The sequence below is a fragment of the Penicillium oxalicum genome, chromosome I (genome assembly GCF_001723175.1).
Source record: "Penicillium oxalicum strain HP7-1 chromosome I, whole genome shotgun sequence".
Lineage (NCBI taxonomy): Eukaryota > Fungi > Ascomycota > Eurotiomycetes > Eurotiales > Aspergillaceae > Penicillium > Penicillium oxalicum.
Window position 1 is genome coordinate 579255 of NC_064650.1, and position 16404 is coordinate 595658.

General features: G+C 49.7%; 6 protein-coding genes across 6 annotated transcripts; 3 read left to right on the top strand and 3 right to left on the bottom strand.

Moving 5' to 3' along the window:
• Positions 1-168: 168 nt before the first annotated feature.
• Positions 169-3759, top strand: POX_a00198 (uncharacterized protein; the record flags this gene model as incomplete). Its single annotated transcript, XM_050109146.1, has 4 exons — positions 169-781; positions 851-3069; positions 3130-3370; positions 3425-3759. 4 exons carry the CDS (start codon positions 169-171, stop codon positions 3757-3759), a joined length of 3408 nt encoding a protein of 1135 aa, XP_049972914.1.
• An 825-nt stretch (positions 3760-4584) lies between these two features.
• On the bottom strand, positions 4585-5751 carry POX_a00199 (uncharacterized protein; the record flags this gene model as incomplete). The annotated part of the gene is made up of 1 exon (XM_050109147.1): positions 4585-5751. The coding sequence occupies one exon, from the start codon at positions 5749-5751 to the stop codon at positions 4585-4587; it is 1167 nt and encodes a 388-aa protein (XP_049972915.1).
• A 272-nt stretch (positions 5752-6023) lies between these two features.
• POX_a00200 (uncharacterized protein) lies at positions 6024-7767 on the top strand (the record flags this gene model as incomplete). Its single annotated transcript, XM_050109148.1, has 2 exons — positions 6024-6158; positions 6982-7767. The coding sequence occupies 2 exons, from the start codon at positions 6024-6026 to the stop codon at positions 7765-7767; spliced, it is 921 nt and encodes a 306-aa protein (XP_049972916.1).
• A 2689-nt stretch (positions 7768-10456) lies between these two features.
• On the top strand, positions 10457-10606 carry POX_a00201 (uncharacterized protein; the record flags this gene model as incomplete). Its single annotated transcript, XM_050109149.1, has 1 exon — positions 10457-10606. One exon carries the CDS (start codon positions 10457-10459, stop codon positions 10604-10606), a length of 150 nt encoding a protein of 49 aa, XP_049972917.1.
• A 1255-nt stretch (positions 10607-11861) lies between these two features.
• On the bottom strand, positions 11862-12482 carry POX_a00202 (uncharacterized protein; the record flags this gene model as incomplete). Its single annotated transcript, XM_050109150.1, has 3 exons — positions 11862-11881; positions 11956-12026; positions 12076-12482. 3 exons carry the CDS (start codon positions 12480-12482, stop codon positions 11862-11864), a joined length of 498 nt encoding a protein of 165 aa, XP_049972918.1.
• Positions 12483-15512: 3030 nt separating this feature from the next.
• POX_a00204 (uncharacterized protein) lies at positions 15513-16355 on the bottom strand (the record flags this gene model as incomplete). The annotated part of the gene is made up of 1 exon (XM_050109151.1): positions 15513-16355. The coding sequence occupies one exon, from the start codon at positions 16353-16355 to the stop codon at positions 15513-15515; it is 843 nt and encodes a 280-aa protein (XP_049972919.1).
• Positions 16356-16404: the final 49 nt, after the last annotated feature.

Consider the following 16404-nt stretch of genomic DNA (forward strand, 5'->3'; position numbering starts at 1 on the left):
TGCCCTTGACATATTGGCGCGCAAGGCTGGTCATCTATCGCAACTGTGCTCCCCGACGCTCCAGAATGGGAACACTAGTTCTCGCGCTATCATAAAACACCTTGCCTTTGTATCAATCTGTCTCGAGACCTACGGTTCTCTCCACGACCTTATCTGTGGTCTATTAATATGGCGAATCAGCCACCCCCTCCATTTGGTGGCTACCAGGCCCAGGCCCAACAGTGGCCATTTTTGTTCCCTCCCATGATTCCCGCAAACTTCACACCAACCCCGGACATGTCTTCAACAATGCCCCAAGCGCTGCCAGACCCCTCTCAAGCTTTTCAATTCGGCTTTCTTGGCCCTACCGGAAGCCACGGCCTGTCTGCTCCCGGCAACTTTAGCGATTCCAGCATGCCTCGACCCCCACAATTTCCTTTCGGCAATTCAGTTGATATTTCACAGTTCCAGCAGTCGACTTCTCATTTGCCTTTCGCTGGTTATGTAGCCCCTCAAGCGCAAGGACATGCTGGCTTCAGCGCCGAAATATCGCGTTCCTCTCAGCAACGCTCATCCGATGCACGGAACCATGAGATGTCACGAGGTGAAGCTGCCGACAATCAAGTACCTCAGAATTCGTCGCGCGAGGAGGGTGAGATTAGCGAAGGCGAGATTGTGTGCGACGGAAAGGGAGAGGCTGTCGCGAAACCACAGTCGAGCACTCGAGTCGCGAAGCGCCAACGCGTCAGAAACGCGTCCATATCAGCTTCGCCTTCATCAAGCTCGACTAGAAGCAGCTCACGTAAGTGGTCATGCAGAACGCTTTTGAGTCTATCACTATGAAATCCTGACGTAATCTGATATTCTGCAGCGTACAACCCCCCACTCTCAGTCTCAGTAGACGCAGGAACGATCAGTTCCAATCCCACACGAACGCAGTCAAACGAGACGGGTAAAACAGCAATTACATCGTCAACCCCGAATATCGCACCATCTCTTCGTGTTCAAGCACAGGGCGCTTTGCTCAGTCTCGCACCACACAATATTCGATTCAACGAGTTGGTAGCGGAAGGAATAAACCCGGTAATCCTGAGGAAACTTTACGAGGAAGTTGGTATCAGAGTCGAATCTTCCCAGCCGTCGGCTCCAGTCGCTGTTATCGCCGCAGGTGCAGCCGAAAAACACAACGCAACCGGTGTCAAAACTCAAGTCGAGATCTTGCCACGGGGCGATAGCACACCACGAACTAGCAATGCCGAATCCGATACAAAGCAACCCATGGAGAGAAAAGAATTGATTGCCAAGATGCTCGCGGCCAAAGCTGCTGCAAGAAATTCTCAACCCGCCGCATCCAAATCGTCACCTGAGCAGAGTCACGCATCTGTGAAATCGCAAAGCTCGCCTACCAATGGTGACGGCAAGGCAGCAGAGAAGATTGCTCCTATCAAGGAGAAGAATAAGGCTCAAACGGAGCTTGCGCGGCAGCGTATTGAAGAGCTCAAGAAGCAGGCTCTGCTGAGGAGCCAACAAAAGGCCCGCCAAGAAGCTCAGGGTCAGCAAGACGGGCAAACAGTTCAAGGCAATCCACCTCCGGCAGTTCACCATCCCTTACCAGTTCGCCCACCGGCGCCTCGCAAGTCCGCCGCTTCTACGATTCCGGGCCTTTCTCTAGCGAAGTCTACACCAGCTGGCGATGTTAACAGCACTGATGCACCCCCCTCTGGAAACTCCATCAATTTGACACCGTTTGACAGGCCGAATCTGCGAAAGCGGCCAAGAGCGTCTGACTTTGACGATTCGGGCGTGAATGAAAATCACATTTCTCATGCGACGCCTCCTCTTTCCTACAACAATTCAGACAGACTAATTATCCATATTAGTGATGATGAATCGTTGTATGGGGATGATGAAGTCGACAAAATGGATATGGGGTCGAACATTGAGCTGGAACCAGCAAATGAGGTTGTCAACACGTCTGTCAATGGGTCCCAGTCGGCATTCCAGCAATCTGGTCCGGGAACTGGGGTCTCTACAACCCCTCAGCCCTCAACACTCGGTAGCGATCCGGAACAGATGAGGCAGAGAACATTAGAGATCCAGGCTTTGCATCGGAAAATTGCGGAGATGGAAGAGAAACGCAAGGCCAAGCTCGCTGCGAGCAGAACTCAATCTCCGCTTGTTGCGGTTGATACGGCCGCTACGCCCGTGGTATCCGGTGCTGCATCAGCTGTCGAAGAAGCAAACCACTCTGACGCTGCCACAACCGATCAAGGTTCGACGAAACTTGCGGGGGAAGAAGCTGTACATGAGACACAAGAAGAAGAAGAAATCCAGCCTGGCCAATTTCCCTCGAATGTGCCTACAACGATTGAAGCCTCGGCCGACACAGTTCCCTCCACCAAGTCTTTAGAAACGTCGAACTTAGACGTGCCGGCGCCTAGTTTGGCCGAAGAAGGAGTTGCTCCGGGTCAGGCCCCAGTGTCTACCGGTTCAGACACGCCGGGGACGGAGGCTCAGGATACAAGCTCAGAGGACTCCAGCTCTGACGAAACAAGCTCTGAGTCTGCTTCAGATGTGTCGATGTCTGAAGACTCTAGTTCCGACGATTCCAGCGCAGAAAGTGAATCTGCAGAGGAAGACAACGAAGTTGATGTCCCAGAGACAAATGGTGTGACGAGCCACCCGAATGTGGCAAATGATGGCCACATGCAAGTCGACAGCGTTTCCAATGAAATTTCGGAGGAGACAAGTTCTCCAGCTCTTGTCGACCTCATGGAGGAAGCCAACGGTATAGACGAAGCCGAAGAAGATGACTATGAGCCGACTGACAATAACGGACATGACCATGATATGTCAGATGCGGCCTCTTCTCCAGACTCAGAAGCTTATGAGCCCCCCGAGCCTGACACGGGAATGGAATCTCCTCATTCCTCCTACAGTCCTCCCCCTCCCGACATCGAAGCAATGTCTACGGATGTTGACCTTTTACTCGACTCGTTTGAAAAATATGACCCACAAGATGCGGCGCCTCGGGTGGTTAACCAGGAAGCACAGCCGGTGTACAGGGGTTCAGAATCAGACATCCTTGGTGTATGACAGGCACCTCATCACCAATGAAGTAGATAGTGGTCGTACACTAACCACTCCTAGATCAATACGCCATCGAATCCTACGGTTTCCAATTTTACAGCATACGTCAGTCCCTTGCGATACTTCAAGGCCTATCGCTACCATCCTCGCTACACCAATGAGGTTTCGGACGGTTACCGTTCGCTAACTTACAGCAACGACATAAATCCGATGAAATACCTTTGCAAGTACGAATTTGCGGGCGGCGTGTGCAATGACCGTTCGTGTCAATTCCAGCACTTTCGTGACATGAGTCTAAGCGGTGCGTCGAAATGAAGAAACTTGTGCCAACTTCTGCAAGCTATACCCCCGACAGCTCATTCGCTCTCTTCCTCCCCATTTATCCCTCCCAATTTGACACATTTTCGCGTCTCCGATCTTCCGTCACTCTCGCGGCTATTTCTTTTTGACCCCGTGCGCTTGCTGACCACAGTGCAATTAACATTGGTAGATGATAATATTCTCATTGAAATGGGATCTGTCCGTGAAGGACGAACCAAAGAAGAGAAGGAAGCCTATCTCGCTGGGTTGAAGGGCATCATCAACGACCTGCGGCGTGACAAGGTGAAAGACTTCAGCACCGTCGCCTCTGAGATAGCCTCATACCGTAGGCGCTTTCTCCAAGACGAATCACGCGTCTTGCCACTGTAAATTTTCATGTTCTCGTTCGACGCACATCGGATCCTGGTGACTCAAACAGGCATCCGTAAGGTGAGCTGGCTCTAATCCTCCGGGCAAGCCAATCCTGGTTGGTGGTCGGCACTTGTGTGCCACCGCAAGTTTCTTTTGCATTTTGCGATACCCACTCTCTGTGCCTGATCTAATAAGTCAGCCACGCAACCTTTTCACTTACCTCCTCATTCCCTCAATTCCTTTACCTGCCCATGATGCACGCTAGCGTCTCCCACTCGGCACCCTCATCGACATGAGTCCCCTCTTAACCGTAAAGACCTTGTCTTTTTTTTTCCGCTGTGGAAATCTTCATCCGCGATGGTCAGCCTTTTGCGTCGAAATTCTTTTTCGAGATCTTGGAGGATGCGGCGCTGAAAAACAACAATGCCCTACCGCATTCAGTGCCTGTAATTGCCTATCACTACCCAATAACAACACTGAAATGGAGCCTCCCCTCCGCGTCGAAGATTGCGTTATTCCGACCTTATTGGGTATTTAGTGCTTACTGTGTGATCGCCTTCGACGCCAGATCTCATTGTTAGGGTCATAGCGTGGCGCTCATACTAGCGAATTTTGATTGAATATCGCTTAAACAGTTTCATCTCCAAGCTGCTCTGTCCTAAATTGATGCATTGACTGTAGAATGGATAGAATAAGTACGAGTATTTTGTTCCTCTGCGCGATGCCATTTCCATGCGAACAGGTGAATGTAGCTATTAGTGTCTAGGACTCATTGAAATTGGTCGTTCCCACCTTGGCTTTCGAATTAAACGAATCGAAACAAAGGGGTTTCAGCATTTGAGGTCACTTTCCAACTTCGATCACGAGCTTTGAACAGCTCACCCCTTGGATCAGTTCGTCCAGCCCTGCATTGACCGCATTTAACCCAAAGCCTATCACTTTGGGTTGCGGACTTGGCCGAATGGCACCGCTGGCTAGATTCGTTCTTGCCCACGACCCCATCCAGTATCGGAATTCCGCTAACCTCTGCTCCTCTGACATTGCGGGCATCACGAAGATGATTTCCATACCTGGCACCTTCTCAGCGTCTGGAGGAACCCTAGGAGCCGATGCGATTTTCACACCAGAGACACCTCCCTGAGAAGACCCATGGGAATCCACCAAAAAAGCTTTCAAAACAGCTTGACAGGGGGCCAATTCCCCCATAGCCAGAAAACAGCGACGAATAACGAGATTCTCCTTCTTTGCTGTCCCAATCAGTGCATCTACACAACCCGAATCCTTGTAGTCGAAGCAGCGATCTGCACCAAGGGAGTGCAGATACGCATGATTCGGTGTACTCGCTACAGCGTACACGGCAGCGAAAGGAGAGTAAGGGTTGTCTCGAAGTAGTCGCGCGCTCTGCACACCCATTGTCCCAACACTCGAAGAGGCACCCCAAATCAGAAGGACTTCTCGCTTCCGCCCCAAATCGCTCGAGACAGGTGTTGGCGATGCCAAAGGGGAGGAAAGAGTCTCGTCCAGACGTTCAATACCCATAGCATCCCATGCACTGAGAGGGACCTGTGCAGCTACCGGCAAGGTAGCTGCTTGGTTCCAAGAGATGTCTGCATTGGAAATTGGTATGACATGCTGCCAAGGAACGAGACATTTCTCTTGAAAGGCGCCATAGTCTGGACAGGAGGATCTCCAAAAGGATGCAGCATACGCAGCAACTCGAGTTACTCCCGGTTGGAAGAAAGGATCATTATTCTCCCGGCCAGTATCGAAGGGATCCCAGGGGACATTCTCGCCCACTTCAAGGACCAGACCCGCCATGTCAAAGCCGGTCACAGTGGGATATGTCGATACCAGTAGACCTTGGTCTCGCATGATGGCGTCTGCTGGGTTCAATGCCACCGATTTGACTTGAATGAGGAGCTCTCCGGGACCTGGCTTGGGTGTAGGGCGGGACTGGATGACGAAGGGAGAGCCTTTTGCCAGACACACGGCAGCCTGATGAGTTGTCATTGAGGAGGAAGAGGTAAATTGACTTTTGGAAAGTGAAGAATGAATAGTCAAAAAGAGGAAGGTTGAGATATGAGCCAAGCTTGACACTTGTGTTCCAGAAAGGCTGTTTGGTCAAGGACTCTCCAAAAATCTAATTGGATAAAAAACTTTGGAACTCAAAGTTCTAGTTTCTGAAGAGGTCGTCAGGCTATTTAAGTACAGTCTGGGGCGCATGATATTATAAAAATTTATCTGAGTAATCCAGCACCTGTACTGCCTCTACAAGATCCACCATGTTGAGCCGACGGTTTCAAGATCCCCAGCAGCAGCTGCAGCCAATCAGCAAGTCGTCCATCCGAAAGTCGGCTAGCGTGGAAAGTGGATCCTTTTACATTCAGCCGGATTTTGGGTTCGCGAATGCTTATTGGGTCCGTGGGGCACTTGGGTTTGATTGTAATTCCACCATCTCTCGTCTTCAAGTCAGCTCTTCGACCACACTTGCTAAATCTCTCGGGTCCTTAGGCATTCAGGTCTCACTGGAGGAAAATCGTGGGCTCCATGTGATGAAATCCAGATTGGTCGCCCACATATAGCTAGTACATCCTTTTCTCAATGAGCCTTACAGTACAGAAAGGCCATGGTTTCCCCGGCCAATCCATGACTCGAAAAGTGACGAGAGCATCACAGCCAGGGACCCAGCGACGATCGAGATTTGGTTGTCGAAACTGCAAGCTTCGAAAGCTGAAGGTAAGTAGAAGAGCTATATTATTCATAGACAGCGAAAGTTGACTAACCGATCTGCTATAGTGCGACGAGAACAAGCCACAGTGCCAAGCATGCCAATCCTTCGGGGTTTTATGTAACTTTGAAATTGGACTCCCCGACCTTCAACAGATCTCCAGACTACCGGAACGCTGCTACACACAAAAATTCAGTCTCAGACGGAAATTCCTTTGAGTCTGCCCAGTCCGGTTTGGATTTGTGATGCTGCCACGAGCTATCAATTAAACACGAAATGTCAAGATTTCGTGACACGATATTATGGGCGGAGTCTGGAAAACCCAAACGACCCGATCATGATCGAAATAAATGACAGACTTCTTAGGCTGGCATTTCAGGTAGGTCAATTCCTGCAAAAGGATTGCCTCTTCGGTCAACAGGAAAGCAGGCCTTGTTCAAAAGGGGGGCTCCACCTGGGTCTTCCTCACCTGCCGCGAGTATATCAGCTAACAATCAATGCTCTTCTTACAGTATCCCTTTTTAATGCACGCCATGCTGGCTGTAGCTCTGACATATGATCGCTACCTCAATAACTCTTCTGAATCCCGTCGGACTCTCGAAGAATGTGATCACTGGTCCCGAAGCACAACGCTTTTCAACGTAAAGCTCCGAGGACCCATCCTCGACGGAGACAAGGACCCAGTCTGGGGCACTGCAGCTGCTCAGGTGATCCTGACATTTGCATCTCCCGACGCCCGCACACCCGAAGAGTCATGGCCCTTGAGTCCATCATCATCTTTTTCAGACGTGGATTGGGTGCGAATGAGCGATGGCAAAATGTCTCTCTGGAATATTGTCAACCCGCTTCGACCGGACAGCATTTTTCACGTCATGTCAACGACCTTTCAACAAATGCAATCTCCGCTACCAGAAGGGAATACCGATGATCTCCTACCAGAATTGCTCGCAATGTGTCATATCGACCAATGGACAAATCCAGAAAACAACCCCTACCTGCACGCCGTATCTGCTCTTTCAGTCATCATGAATGTGCCGGATCGCCAACTCACGATGGGTCAAACGCAGCTTTTCATGCGTTGCATCCAAGGTGAATTTAGGGATTTGCTCTGCGCAAAGGATCCGGCAGCACTGCTGCTGCTCTATTTGTGGTTTAAAAAGACGGGTCGAAGTATCTGGTGGATCGACCTGCGAGCGCGGGTCGAGTGTCCCGCCATCCGTCTTTATTTAACCCAGCACCATGGTGCCGACAATGCCATTCAAGCTATACTTTCTGGGAAAGCTGCTATCGGTAGTTGATGATGGCCCGCAGAGTGAGATACCACGTGAATGTGTATTTCGTTTCGAATGATCCCTGCCGTTGGTCTTGGTTGACGGCGGAGACATGAATTTCAATTTTTCTTTGCATCGTGTATTTGTCTCGTCAAATTCAAACTTCTAGGGGTTTTCATTGAATATTATAATTATGACTCTATGACAAAGCGAAGCCACGCCACGGAGATGCCAAATCCTAATCCTTCACTTCTTCTCACTTTTTGCCTAGAGCCGGATGATCTCGATGCGTACATATATAATCTTCTACGGCATCCACGGGTGCTTTTTCTACAAATAATGGAATCAAAGCCGAATCGAACGCTGAATAAGATGCCAAAGTCAATGTATCATAAATGAATTGAATCTAGTGAAAAAAAGCCCCCAGTATAGGGCGGTTGATCCGGCTTCTATAGCGCATCTGCTCCCTCGTATCTATCTTTTCTTTTTTCTCCAAAAGGGAACGAAGCCTCTTACTTTTACAAGAAGGAATAACCAGTATTCATTGACTTTGTCTAACTGAGTCAGGATAGCCAATGCTCATAATAAGAAAGAAGATTTGGTAGTAGATGCGCTATAAAGTGATATGTACTGTGCGTTCGAAGGGACTAGGGTATGTATATTCCATTTGTGAACCTCTCTCTTTTTCCACTTCTCTTTTCTTTTCTTTTCATGTTTCCCCCCCCCCCCCCTTTTGTGAGATCCAAGTATGACCACATGTGGTGAATTTACTGCCACAAAGTTTGAAGGGAGAGACCTATGATCTCTACGATCTACTTGTGACAAACCAATATATCTGGTCGAGTCTGAGAAAAAAAATATCAAGGTAGACGATAAGTGAAAGACCTATTGATTCTTTTGTTCCGAAGCCAGGGTCCATCTTGAATAAATAGGAGGAACCTTAGTGAGGTTGATGCATTATCCATCAGAAAGAATACGCTACCTCTGAGTGTTGGAAGTCCACAACGTCAAAAAGGGATGCATAAGTCTATGTTTCTATAGTCTTGAAACCCCGCTTCATAAAGGCTCCCCCGACCGAAATCCACAAACCCAGAGGTTTCCATGTCCACAAAAGGGTCAATGAACTATGTAAATCTTGTATATTTGCGCCATTTGATTTCCCCACCGCCAATTGTCCCCTCATATCCAGGTGCAAAACGGCACACTTTGTGCCCAGACGAAATCCAGAGCGCGCATGGCCCTGTGCCCGGTGAACGACCAGACCGTTCTTTCCAGGTGCCCGATAAGGTGAGATTGTATCCAGTAAATGTCGTCACTCAGGCTCCACCGACAGGGCAGGGCGGTGAAACTTCCATCAACCCTTCTAGCGCAGGTCTACTGGATGAACTCACATTGGTCTGAAGAGGCATGATAGACGAGGGAGAAGGGCTAAGCATTTGATGGAAGCTCGGGGCGCGAGTCCAGCCATAGAATGCATACATTTAGAGAAGACAGAGTCAAGGGGGGGGTCTCCCCTGTAGGGATCTTAGCACAGCCTCATTCGAGTATAGTGAGATGGAGGAGGGGGAGACCAGTAGTGAAGTAAAGTGGGGTGCCGCATTACCCGATCGAAGAAAGAGTAAAAGCATAGAGATAGAGAGGAGAGGGAGAATTAAAGTCTGTGAGTGGATGAGTCACGAGCGGTCCAGTGTGGACATGCACAGAATCCAGACACCTGTGGTCGCGGCTGGTCGAAAACCAGTCTGGTGATTTTGGGGCTGAGACAGACAAGAGGGAGATCGCAACTGTGACGGTCAGAGGAAATTGAGGCGGCGTGGCTGAGAGAGAGAGAGTCAAGTATGACCTAATGCCGGGTCATCTACGACCGAGTCCTTGATCTTCGTAACCACGATCGAATCGACATGGTCGGGGACTTGGGGTACCACGAGGATGGGAAATGGGGCTTTCTTAGCGTCAACATGTGACGATGTGGTAAAAGTACGAAAAAAAGGGACTCTTGGAAAGGCCCGGGTAGGTGAGAATGTTCAGCTTGAAACATGATTTGAGCTGGACTAATGTCCCGCAGATGACTCTGCAGACAGAACCCATGCACGGGCGGGACGAGTTTTGGGAAAGTCAAGGTGGGAGGATGAATGTTTCGAAACGTTCACGTCTGATCTGAGAATAGTATCCAGGGTAAAATCCACTTGTGACCGGAGCGTTTGGACCCTAATGGTGACGATTTCCAACGATCAAGTGGTCGTTCCAACGGATTCTGTCATCCCCAAGACTCGGGTGCTGAAGATAGCGTGTGGACTGCGGACTGCGGACTGCGGACTGCGGAGAGTGGAGAAGGTGGACCGGTGGACGGGGCGTGCTTATGACGGGCGCGCACCGCTGTTCTACTGTGGCACATAGGGCTGGCCCACGCGAAGAAGCGGTCGTCTCTGCGTACCTGCGCGTCCAGAGAGACGGTGGAGCACTTGAACCGGGCGAATTTGGCTCTTGGACAGGGCCATCCGACGCCCAGAGTCTTCCGGTGGATGTTGATGGTGGGGGCGGGCGCTTCGCTCTTCTCTTGATTCCCCATTGATTCTTTTGGGGCTCCAACGGTGGCCCCCCGTTTCAAGGTCGATAGGGCTAGATGTCGAACTTCTCTCGGACCCTGAGAATCAGAATACTGCAAAGACCTCAATCAAGATGATGGCCACGTTGTTCAGTACCCTGTCGGGGGATCATGGAATATGACAAATCCAACGTCTCTGACGAGGCGTTCCCCGAGGAGGATCGATCCGCCCGTTATTCGTCAAGCCTGGTCGGTGAGGCTCTCGAGGCACTCAGCTACGAACTGTATGTCAGAACATTCTTCTCGATACGCATGCGGTGAAGAATGACTCAGATCCGACTTAACCGTCCACTGAAGTCACCAACCCGCAAAGGTCGGGGATGAATCGAATAATCTGCACGCCAAGCTCGGAGGAATCTGTTGGCCCAGGCGTGCGGCTCTCCATCCTGTGGGACAGGGGAGGATCAGTCGTTGGACTCGATGCAGGGGTCCCGATAGGCTCGAGAGTTCAAGATTCCAACACGATGACTCGGATCGTCTGCAGGGCGCAGTTCGCAGTCATGGGTCACTGTGTTCTTCTCAGTTCGGGGTCCAAATCCAGACAGTGGAAAATCATCGAGGAGGCGCAACCAGAAGGGTGCATGGCTAAGGGAAGCGCATTCCAATATCCTGGATCTGGCGCCGTTTTCCTGCTTGGTCTTTTCTGTTCTTTTCCTTGGGACCACCACAGACTGAGAGAGCTTGAAAACAAGCAGATCCAAATTCGACAAACTTAGAAATAGCACCTAGATAGATTTCGCCCGTCCATGGCTCTCAACCGGGCCAGGACCCAAGGCAGACTGCCAAGGGAGTGCGATTGGATCTTGAATTCTATTTTCTCACTTCCATCGAAGCTGAAGTCGGAAGGATCCATTGTTCCGCCCCACGAGCGGGCGGACTCCACCGATCCGCTCGACGCTCAGCTACAATGGAAAAACAACCCAGCGACCAACATGGGAGCTGCTCACAAGGCATGAACTCGGAGAGAATTGAAATGCGTCAAATGCAATAATTCTTGAATTGGAGAGATCTCTACCTAGTGCTCATCTGAGGCTCGTTGCGTTGCTGGCATGTATTCACGTGAAAACGAAGATTCATAAGCAAAATCAGACGCGGGGCTTATAAATCAATCACAGAAAAAAGCCAAACAAAAAAAAACAAAAGAATAAATTCAAATAAACAGCGTGATAATGATCAAAAAAGTTAAAAATCCCGGGTAAATGAAGGCTGGCATAATTCCAACCGGCTTTCCATATGACAATAACTTTCCAAATGTGGAACCAACAACCCTAAAGCGCACCTGCGCTCAATGCCATGCCCATCCTTCCTCTAATGCAACTCGCGTAAAGAACAGAGCCAAAAAAAAAAGAAAAGAAAACATGTAAAAACAAAAAGAAACCGAGAATGAAATGTCATCAGATGTATCATCGATATCAGGAACGAGAAGAAATGTTGAAAAGAGCCAGAAAACCAAGAGAACATCAAGATTAGACTTGAAACACTGATGAGGAAACATCGAGTGGAAAACAGAACATCATTATATCAAGTGATATGGTCCTAAAAGAAACATGAAAAAGATTAGTCGACACGTTCATTGCCGCATATGTGTGAAGGAATCCCTTGACACTCACCGATGGGGTTCGTCCGCATCGACCAAGTACTGCCTTCGCCCGCAAAGACAGCGATGCTCGCATAGTCTTTACTTGACGTTTTGACAGCTCCCGCATGCCGCGTGATTGCAAATAACACACTTTGGCTGGTGATTGTAGACCTTGGGTCCATCACCGCACTTGCAACAGATGTACATGTACGTCTGAGTGGAGCATTGAGCGACACCCTGGAAGAACTGGCATGATGTATCGGGAATCCTTTGCGATAGAGATCGAATGTTGTGGAGCTCACCGAGGCCGGTGCCAGCCACAACTCTTGTCAAAGGAGGGGTGGAACACTTCCTGGAGACGGTGTTGCTCATGGAGAGTGCGCCTGGGTAGGCCGACATCTCCTGGCGAGGGCCTGCGTGGTGGCTTGGATAGGTGTTGGATGACTCTTCGCGAGGGCATCTCGAGCAGAGAGTCTGATCACAGTTGGTGCAAGAGTCGTGCAGTTCGGCGTCGAGAGGGCCGAAGTTGCAGCCGCAGCAGTACCACATGCTTGCCATTGTGATACGGGAAAATGAGTCGGAGTTGGTCTTGATGTTCAGGAGGGGGGATGAGGTTGTTTGGCAGACAGGTTGGGATGGAGATGATCTGCGCAGATAGTATTGGCGTAGATGAATTTGAATGAGAAGAGTCAAAATATGATTTAGTTTTGAGACTTTGCGGTTGGTTTGTGAAATCAATAAACAACCAAGCTCTTCAAGTGTTGGAGTGTTTGAGTTTGGAAGTGTTGGAAATGTGAATATCGTTGAATTGTTGGATGAAAAAAAAAACTCCAGACTAGAGGGGGGGGGACCATGAAGCTCTATATAAGACTAGATCCACGAAGACAGGTGGAATCACCACCATTGAACAATCCTAGGCATCATTGTGGCTATTCAACTGTCGCTCTCTGCCTTGAGGAAACTCTAGGCCACACTGGCCGTCCAGTCCCAATCGGGCGACCTGTGGTGGCCTGGGGACATTCTGGGTCATCCTGTTTAGTCCATAGGGCAAAGCTGGGAACCACCAGTCAGCAACGAGCCTGCCAGTATGAAAGGCCCGCAGCATGCCAGTGAGAATGCCCCCGACGAATTTGACCCCAATTGAATATTGAATAATTTCATTGGAATCTTTTTTTGGGTGTTTCATTTCTGCTCTCATTACGACCCGAATTCACTGCAATTTACTTCTGGTTAACAATGCGGTTCCAGTCACGGCCCGTGTTTCCCTCTCTCCCCCCCCTCCGTTTAAGGCGCCCTCCGCCTGGGCGAATTGCCCCGACGGCGGCCCCGATCGCAAAGAGGGAGAGCATAGTAATTGTCAGGATGTACGGGATGTACGGGATCTACAGGACATGCAATGGGTCTAGCCTCCTGGAACAAGATCCTTGGGTTCACCTCTCCCAGTACCAGAGAATGCCTTGGTCATGAGGATGCTCTGTCGGGTGTCAAGTGAAATGCGGGTGTGCTCAAATCGGACTGAAGACGGCCCGGGTTTTTAGCCCCATGATTCATGCAGCCGCTAGTCAGAGGAGCCCCAGCTTGAGGCTACTTCGCGGCTCTTCACAGCGTGATGGCGTCTGTCGCAAGTACCATTTGGATCAAGCTTGTTTGACAAGACCTCAGTGGGGAAATATTCCGAATTTACATTCTCGGACTTTTGATTTGAGGACAGAGCCCATTGACTCAAAAAGTCTTGGCAACTGCCATCGCATCCAGTCTGAAATCGGGGGCGGTCGTTGGCTTCTTTTTTTTTTTGGGCAAAAGTGTTGTTGGCGAAGACAATTGCCAGGTACCTCGAAGTTGTGCCCGGTGCCGCGGTGCCATCTCACTGCACACCGTCTCAATCAGCCACCATTCGGGAAGAAAAGGGTAGGGGATGTACTTGACGTTTACTCAAAGCGCACCCCGACTATCGGTCTATTGTGGCGGTGACCTCAGGCATTCCACCCCGACCATTTGTAACCTGACCTCATTGATCACCACGGTGAATCATCCTCCTCTGGCCCCCCCTTCAGCTATGATGCGATGCAAATGAAGCCTTGCCGAAAGCCTTGACAGGTACTTTGCAAGGGGAAAAAAAAGAAAAGACGAGCCGGTCGCTCTGCTCCACACTCATCGAACGTGCCTAATAGGCAGCGGCCCAGGATGACTCCTCGCGGCTCAGGTGGAAGAGTCATCGCTGGGTCACCTGCAAGACTACGTAGGTCACCCTACCTATCATGATTCCTCTCTACTAGGTGGGGCTTTCTTTTCTGAGATGCTGCCACTTTGCTGAAGACGCTTCGACAGAGTCGCACCTCGTGAAGTTTGATATTCCAGACTGGACTCCGACTCGGTCTCGGTCCAGAAAGCTGCCGAGGACGTTCACGTGACTTTGCGAATAATGCCTCGTCACAAGTTGGTGTGAACCGCGGAGGTATAGTATACTATGGTAGGAGTAGTAGGAACTTAGTAAGGTAGTAAGTTGGTCGCCTGAGTATTCTGATTACTAATTACCCTATCTACTACTAGTACTCATTACCCCATCGAACATTAGGTTCCCATGTTTATCGTGTGCGCTCGGACATCTCCATCAACACCCTCGTCCGAATTTGTCGGCGATGATTACCAGAAAGAGCACTATCTTCAATGCCATCTAGGGGGAACTAGGCTACACTGAGATCGCGTGCTGGGGTATTGCGCGTTCCTTTACGAACGGATAGTTCTTTGTGTTTGCCCGATGATTACAATGCCAAAGGTATTTCTCGGGAAGTAGAATAATGGCTGTTCCAGCAGCATTTTGCCGTGGTCCTCAATCTGGTGCAGATCAACCTGTAAATGCTCTGCGCCATGGATTTGCGCGGGAGAGGGAGAGAAACCCCCCCGTCACTTTCGCTGAAATGAACATCTCATATGAGTCTATATCATTCTAATCTCCAATGATATACGCAGCTTTGCAAACTTTGAGACAGCTGCCTAACTTCCTAGCATTGCAAGATCACCAGGGTTCGCGCGTTTTCAGGACGCTCGGGAAGTTGTAGGTGTAATGGCCGAGGGAAGACTTAGTGGAACTTAAAGTTGAAACTTCTATCTCTCCGCTAGGCAGTCAGAAACTTGACCCTGTGGTGATGAAACTACTCCAGATGTCATTGGGGGCAAATGATCGTGTGTGCTCAGCTACACAAGCTCTAGCCAGTACTGAAACAATCGCTGGTCAGATCACACTCAACAAGCGAGTCTGTGAAAAGAAGCTTGATGATATAGGCTTTGATTCAATCGAAGTTTATCCAGCTTTTTCAATTGTGCAGTTCTCGCGACATTGAGGTGTTGAGTGGCCTTTGGTATTCTGCGTTCGTAATTCATGTTCAGCATAGAGCTCGTCATCAGATGCAAGCTCGAAATTGATTTAAATCACTGACCTCATTCTCCTCATAAAAATGACCAGTCTTCTATGGGGTGCAGTGTGTGTAATGGATCTTTCAGTTCGCTCTCAAAATGATTGATGAGCCCTTTCTCCCGCAGCAAAGGTATTCGAAGCATCTGGTAAAGAACCTGGCGTATCCTCAGGTATCACCAGCATTGCTCCTCCCAAATCCCCTCCGCTACCATCTTCAATTGTTCCTGTGAGATCTCCAAATCTCTCTCCCGTGGACAGGATGCTGCACGGAGGAACAAACTCTCAAACGAAATGACTAGAGCATCACTGACATACGTCTGACCTCCTCGCTTGGTGACCCAAATAACTTGAGAGCGATGTATGCGGTCATTTTGAATCTCCCACTTCTCAACCCGAATCTCTGGTTTTGAACGACCAATTCGGAGTGTCAAGCATACGTTTGCCTTTCCATTGTCAGGATCCAGCCAGAACCGAACATCGGAGTTCAGCTTGGATTCATTTTCAGTGTACGCCACTTCGAGTGTGACAGTTCGTGGGCTTGGCCTCCCACGAGGACCCCTTTTTGGACCCCAACTAAAATCTGCTGCTTTCCCCCTGAATTCGCCTTGACATTTCACATTGGCATAGCCCTTCAGGGAGGAAGACAAGCCTATGAGTTGTACGGCGTGCATGATCATGTCGTGCATAAGAACAGGAGCCACGCCATGTGGAACTGAGGTCATTTTGACCAAGAAGAGTTGTTCTTTGGTGTCGAACGAAGAAAGATATTTTGCGACCGGAGAGGAATCCTCGTTTTGAAAAAGTGTCTGAATGGTCTCTTTGCTTGCACGGAAGAGGATAAATTCGCTTGCGTCGGACGAGGCTTGGGAACGATCGAATTCAGACTTGAGTATGTCGAAGAATTGCGATTCTCCATGGTAAGTGTATCGCTTGATGGAGGGTGGCAGCTCCTCGAGGAAGCTGTCACCAAGGTTGACATTGCAACTACTTTGTGGTAGTTTCGGCGCTCCGTTCATACTGAGATCGAAAAGAACACGATGGAAATCAACTGGTACATCTGAGAAA